At 43.5% G+C, this 7,481-nt stretch overlaps 1 protein-coding gene across 1 annotated transcript in view; it reads right to left on the reverse strand.

Moving 5' to 3' along the window:
- Window positions 1-7,211, reverse strand: part of Galnt5 (polypeptide N-acetylgalactosaminyltransferase 5) — an 85,115-nt gene extending 77,904 nt beyond the window's left edge. Inside the window, exon 1 of the mRNA XM_004651854.3 lies at window positions 5,310-7,211. Coding sequence (XP_004651911.2) covers window positions 5,310-6,745 — 1,436 coding nt within the window. The 5' untranslated portion in view covers window positions 6,746-7,211. The remainder of the gene's footprint in view (window positions 1-5,309) is intronic.
- Between the last annotated feature and the right edge of the window lie 270 nt (window positions 7,212-7,481).

A 7,481-nucleotide genomic window follows, 5' to 3' on the forward strand; every position in this document is an offset into this window, starting at 1 on the left:
TTGCACAACTATGGAAAGCAGTATGAAGACACATGGAAAAGATAAAGATAGAGCTACCAAGTGACCCAGCTATTTCAACTATGTTTTTAGCTGCTCTATTCACAATCGCTAAGAATTGGAATCTACCAAGACGCCCATCATCTGATAAATGGATAATAAGGATGGGGTACATATACACAATGGAATTCTACTCACCAGTAGGGAAAAACGAAATAATGAAGTTTGTAGGAAATTAGATGGACTTGGAACAGATCATACTAACTGAACTCACACAAGCACAGACAGACAAACACCGCATGTTCTTCCTCATCTGTGGTTCCTAACTGGAACAGCGTGAGTTGCAGGTACACCTGAGAAGTAACTTGTGGGACAGGTAATAGGGATTGAGGGGAGGGGAATGGGGACAGACATAGACAAAACTAAACTCAAGATAAATTGGTATCATAGAAATCTTCCTCCTGGATATCAGACTACAAGATATAACCCCCAATAGGTGTCTGGGTATATGGGGGCTATCTTCTGGTAAGAAGGGCCCTGGAGTGGGTGGGAAGAAGCCTAACCCTAAAACATAACTTTCAGTACTAGCAATTGGTCTTGTTTTGGGACCTCTTAGGGAGACATCTAAGACCTCTCCCTAAGAGGTCCCCAAAACAAGACAGTCTTCTGTAAGAACACTTGATAACCTGCCCAGTGTAAAAGGTAGGGTCCTACTGCTGAAGACACCATACATTGCCAACATAGAATATTAACAGATCCAGCTGGGATCTGGAGGGAAGCCAGTTCCCAGATGTTTAGCCTGTATAGTGCTAAAAAGCACAAAATGACATGCTGGGAAAAAATGGCCATCAATGCTGAGCAAACATGGACACTGTTATATGAAAGCAACCAGTCTGACAAGATGTACACATGTGTGCAATAATGGTGGAAAGGAACCTGTAGCTGAAACTGGAAACCAAGTCAGAATCCTATGGAGACCAGGATCATGGACTCAAACAAGAAGCTTCCACTTGTCTTTGGCAAACAAAGAGAATACACCCATCAAAAATCTCTCTTAGTTAACTGTGCTTATCCCCTTTAACCTATGCTGATCTCACTGTCCACTAGAGAATATGTTTTTCTTTTACAGAAGACAGCTAAAACAGAGACAACCAGAATCTCTCAACAAGGCAAGAAAAGTTAGCTGGCCCCCTTTCAGGAGAGGAACCACTTTCACACAACCAGGGCACAAGTGGGAAAAAAAAGAGGAATTGGCAAGATGAGCAGGAATGCTGCTTCCATGGCAAGCCTGACAACCTGTGCTAGGGTGATGACGATGGACACTGAGGCTACTCAAAACCTACTAAAGCAGAAATGCATAAGTTTCTGAGAACTCAAAACTAAAGTAGACTTAAATCATACCCACCAAGGCTTAAGAAATTTTGAAGAAGAGGGGACAGAAAGATTGTAAGAACCACAGGGTGGGAGGGAATATCCAGAGGCATTGCCTCCCTGCCCCCCCCCCCCACTGACTTAGGGCATGGAGGAGAGAACTAGTGGTATCAACACATGATGTGTCCACAACAAAGTTTCTGCTTAATAAAAAACAGAGGTTATTATAGTAACCAGCTATTATTTTTACTGAGAGGAGTTAAGTTGAAATGGATATAGTAAACCTATTGAAGGAGCCTAAGGGAAACTTTGTTTTAGGCAGTTTCAGTTAGAGATTGAGGCTCAAAGAGAACCAGGAGGTACCACCTCACATGCCACCTCTCTTTGGCACAAGAACGGAATTCTTGGCAAGAATGGAATTCATGTCTGATAGAGATTGATCTGCTGACAGCTTAATAGACTATTTAAATAAAATGGCTCAGGGGAGGGCTGGCTCTGGGCTCCACCCACCAAATTTACTAGTCTTCCCCTTGTATACTTGAATCTGATGCTATAATGGCTGTAGCCTTCCAGCCCTTCCCTCCCTCCACCTCTGGGGCAGCCTTAGGTTTGGGTGTCTCCAGTTCTTTCCCCAAGCTGTTTAGACACATGTGACTCTGGCCTCTACCCCCACCCAGCCTGGTTGGATGGGGTGGTAGAGCATAACATTGTTTCTTGATCTAAACTTTTCTGCTTGCCTCTGCTTTATAGTTTGGGGTAACTTCTCATGTTGACTACATACATAATTTTCTCTGATCTCCAAATCTACCACATTGGGTGTGCTTGTGAACTCTAGACTTGCTACCTCTGTACTTTTTCTAAACTCAGGGTAACCATGTGTGTAACTGTTTTCATCACTCATTTCTCCTCTGAATTTCTTGTTCTCTGCTTTGATACTTTCCCTCTTCAAGAAGGCACATGGCAAATGTAGTGTTTGTTCTTTCTGAGTCTCTCTACATATGCATCTAAGTTCTATCCACATGGTATGGCCCTACTCCAGTTTTTCCCCAAATAACCTCAATTTCTCTTAAGTGAACCTTATAAACTATACAGTGTTTCCACATGACAGCATGTTTTCTAAATCCCACAACTTGTGATTTCCTTTTAAATAAACTTAATAAGTCATAATTTATCATTCTTGTGTCTGTCATTATTAATTCTTTATTAAAAATAGCACAGAATCCAAAACTTGGACTCCTATTGAACTCCCAAATCCTACATCACTATGTTCTTTTAATCTTTTTTTTTTCAATTTATGTTCAATGAATGTTGTATGCCAATTACTATGATAATTAATCTGTAATGGCAGGGTCTTTTGGGAATATAAAGGACAATAGTGGAGAGTCCCCCAAATTCTTGAAATATAAAGTTATAGTGTCTGCTACTGTAGAACACTAAAGCTGAGTGGCCAGCTGTCCTATGTTCATATATTTATCACTCTCTTGCTTACACATAAGCACCAACATTTTCATTATATTTTACAACAACCACTTTTTATTTTGACTTCAAGATCTATTATCTTAAAGTATCTTATTGCATGCTCTGGCAGATATCTCAAATATTATTTGAGAAAAGATGAAAATAAAATTAAAGTTTTAAAACACCCTTGCTCCAAATTTGGTCTGTTTACCAAACTGCGCTTTTCATTTGTATTTTCTTCTAGCCTTTGTCCATGTGAATCCACAGTTTGCCCATATTTTTGAATCAGAGTGTTTGAGCAAAAAGAACATGATTTACCCTCTTTCAAGGAAGTGGGGCATACAGAGCTCTCAGTTCTTTGGGAAACCTGGTGGACAGGCTCCCTCGTGGCTAGCCTGTCTTTTTCATCAGCACGGGGGAGTAGAGCATCAGCTGGGCACTTTTCCAGGGCACACCTATATTTAGCCAAGGTGGGTTGTGTAGTAAGAGGGAGAGGCCTGGCCACATGCTCTCTGACTCACCACCTCAAGCACACGTGTCAGTATCTGCTACAGCTGGGCAGCCTCTTGCAGAAGACAGAGCCTGACTTTAGCTTTCCAGGGGTACAGTGCCTCACTTTCACAGAGAAAATTCTAGACAAGTGCCAGAGCCAACGAGCCCTCAATAAATCACATGGTGCTAACATCATTATTACTTGCTTTTGGCCTTTCATGCTGGCATGCTTGCTTGAACTTGTGCTTCTGTGCCATGCCTGATCCTTCCCCAGCTCCACAGCAATTTCTGCCTAGCTGTTAAGGACTTTCTAAAATGAATCTGCCTTAACAATTACTTAATTTCCCTGTGTGCAGTATTTGAAGCTAGTGTAGGCTATCCTGTAGTGTAAGCTATTATATGTGGGATTTCAGATTTTATTAGGGACCAACATAACTTATGGAATGCTTTATGGATGATAACCAGCAAGATAGGAGAGTAGCAAGATTTGGGGTATGAATTTTAATCACTACTCTTCAATGAGTAGATCAGTAATCACAGACAAGTTTTTAAGACCTGCTTCCTCATTTCCTCATCAGTGAGTGACACTGTTATCAATCCATGGCTATGTCACTAAACTGAGGAACTGAATGGCACATTGCTTGGTCTAAACAGGCCAGCAGGCTTTTGTCAATATCTATGTGCCAGTAACTAAGGTAGTAAAAATGTCTACAATATAGCTGGTATTATGAAATGGTTCCTCTTACTAACATGAAAAAGGGCTCATATATATGAATTTTCCCTTTATTAACAGTGACCAAAGTATAGCCCTGAATACCTGGGTTCTCAAAAAGAATTTTCTGCAGAAACCATGACTGCTACTGTTTACATGCCATACATGTGTTCTCAATTTGGATGTGCTCTAATTCTTATTCCCAGGCAACCTTCTTTGCCTTGGGGAACTGAATACCAAAGCATAATTCGAATTGTATTGATAATTAGCAGGTAATGAGCATATAGCTACACAGTACTCCTAGATGCACCAAACAGTAAGCAAATTGTGCTTAAATTAGAGCTTTGCTCTGACCCACCTTCTGGTGATGTAGGTATGGAATTTGTGTGAAGTGCTGGTTCATGAAGGTCCATTGGACTGCTTTGGTGCTGCATTAGTTCAGGAAAGTGACATATTCTAATAAGAAGCCTTAAAAGATGCTCATAGATATGTTCCTCACTCATTAACTTGAACCATAATGCCCCTTCTGTTCCCAAGCTGATAAAGTTCATCTACATACTGCAAACTCCTATAAATGCTCACTTTGCAACCTTCTTATTATTACCATACTGTTGAAACTCCAGCAGAGTTTGTTAGGTCTTGTTGCAGTGATCCTATTCCAGTGCAATCAAATATACCAGATGGCTACCCTTTCTACTAACAGAGACCCATCAAGCTTAGGGAATAAGTCACTTTTTTTGTAGTTTAGTCATCATGACTAAAATTAGGCAGAATTCTGTTAGAGAAGTTATCATTTGGGGTCAGCTTAGAAGATATCTTCTCTGTGAATATACCTACCTTTCTCAGATACATTCAGATGCACTCAGTCATCTTCAGATACATTCTTGGTAAACTTGTGGACAACAGAAAGCTCTAATGTGAGAATTCAATTGATTGCTGCTATTATAATGGGGTTACACTTCAAGCACTACCATCAAGATATAGATGATTATGAGTTGATTTACTTAATCATTTAAACAGGTTTTCAACAGAAGGATAGAAATGGGACCTGAGTTAACCCAGGGGAGGGCTTGAGAAGTGAGAAGAGAAAGAAAAGATTTATGCTAATAGCAGAATTCTTCTCTTTGTGGATGGGAGAATATTTGGGTGGTAACTAATGATTAATGTTGTATTAAATAATTCCTTAGGTGACCAATGTTCACAAAATTAAATTACAGTAAACCCTTTCTATACAAGAGCCAAAATACTGAGCTTGAGGAAGAAGAGAAATGGGTCTTACCCAGCAGGTCTTGTGTCTTCAATAGCTCTGTCCACTGGAATCAGATCACTAAGGTAGACGTTGAAATTTCCTTCCTTCCATCTGCGTTCTGCCTCTTTCTCCTTTCCAGGGGGCACAATTACAGGACGTCCAAACTGACCTGGAGCATTGGGGTCCCTTGGAGAAAGTGTCACATCTATTGCTAACACATGGTGCCTTCCAGGGTCTTCAGGGGAAGGGGGGTTTGTGTCACTTTGCTGGTGTTCTCTCTTGCCCTTGGCACTTAAGTTGCTTCTTACCAGCCCCAGTGCCTCAGGTAAGGCTTGTTTGGGTTGAGACACTGTTGCTGTCTGTAAAGCAAGTGGAGAGGAAGACACCTTGCTGTGATTCCTGGAGATGTGTGTGCCTTGGAGTCTGTCCAATACATTAGCAAGTATCCGTTTGGCTTTAGAAAAGGATGCCTCTTTGGTATGTGTCTTTAGGTCCCGTTCCTTGGTTATAATCACAACATGGCTTTCAGAAACATTGAATCTCTTCCCAGGCACCACTCTGACTCCATCATCCTTTGGCAAGTCTCCCAACTGTGTGTCATTCATAGATTGCTTCTTTAAGTGATTAGAATTGGCAATGAACTTGAAAAATGGAAGAGACTTATGGGCTTTGTGTTTGTTTGCATTTTGTTCTATTCTCTGAGCTTCGGTAGTGTTTAGGGCTGTGATTCTCTCTGCTTTCAGGACGGGCGGGCTGGCAGGCTGTGCGCTCTCATTTGCTACCGCCTGTGATTGCTGCTTTGACCCAGCAGTCCTAAGATGGATGGTCACATTCAGTTCTCTTTCAGACGTATGGTTCGATGTGTCATTGGCAGGACTCTGATGCTGCATGTGCGGATGATTTGAAGTGTCCGGTCCTGTGTGTACTGGTATTGTGGCCAATGGAGTGCCTCTGGCTGCAGTGAACAAGGTTTTCTGAGTTCGCTGGGCTATTGTTTGCTTTGGGGCCACCTGGTGGGAAGAGACTTCAGGGTTCCCATCTCTCTCTGTCTCCTGCATGGTCAGAGTCACCAGGAGGGTCTGCAGATGTGCTGGGTGCCACAGAGGCACAACTTTGCCCCGTCCCAAGGCCAGCTGTACTTTCCTTTTCCTCTGGGTTTGGTCTGTTTCCTCCTCAACCTGGAGTGTACCGTCCTCATTCTTTCGAAAGTTCCCCTTGGCCCACGCCCCCTTCGGGGGAAGCCGCATCTCTCTGATGCTGCTGCGAAAGATCTTTATTTGGTCCGGTTGAACCCGGAATCCTATGTGTTCCCTCCTCTCGGTGTCTTCCTTGAGGACCCGATTGTTGATCTCACTGAATGAAAGGCGGAGGGCTGCCATGTCAAAGAGCAGCCAGATGACAGAAGCCGCAAAGATAAATGCCAAGACTCGCCCACTTCCTCGGAAAAACTTTCGGATCTTGTTCATGGTACAAAGGCTTGCCTTGCAGTCCGCCCTCCCTCGGAGCCCGCTTACCTGGAGTGGCCAGAGAGCAGAGGTGGCGGTGGTGGCAGCAGCAACAGCAGCAAGTCGAGAAAGGCCCCCTCCCCTGAACCCAGCAGGAAACAGCTGTCCTAGGGGAAGCTCAGCGTCTCCTGCCTGTCAGTCCCTGCCTGCGTGGCATTTCACAGCGGAGCATCTGTGCTGCGCACTGGCCCTGGCGAAACCCTGGTAAACACTGGCCTCAGGTCACTCTGGGCCCAGCCTCCTGCTGCCACAGGGCAGTTCAGCACATCACTTGCCTTGTCTCTGGGAGCCCATGCCCACCTTCCTACAAGCTTAAGAAAAGGTGGGGGCTGAGTTGGGGCTGCTGCCTGCTCTCCTCCCAATTCTCCTCTGAATACTGTAACTCAACACCACTTCTCATAAGGAAAACATTTCAAGCCATTACCCAGAAAACTTCATTCAGCTCTCTCTCTCTCACCTTCTGTGCTATGTGAGAGGGTGTGTGTTTTAAGCGCAATTAAAGAGAAAGCAAGCTATCTGACTGAGGGCATGTGTTCCTGGTTTGTAACCCCACCTACCCCACTCCTGCTCATTAACCCTGTAGTACCCAGGTGCCTGAGGCTGTTGTCTGAGCAATCAATCCCTCACCTTAATGTTTCAGCTCCAAGAAGTTAATAACATGAAGTAGGGCTCCCTCATATCCTCATTGCTGAGGGAA

This window comes from Jaculus jaculus, chromosome 4, assembly GCF_020740685.1.
Source record: "Jaculus jaculus isolate mJacJac1 chromosome 4, mJacJac1.mat.Y.cur, whole genome shotgun sequence".
In the NCBI taxonomy this organism is placed as follows: Eukaryota; Metazoa; Chordata; class Mammalia; order Rodentia; family Dipodidae; genus Jaculus; species Jaculus jaculus.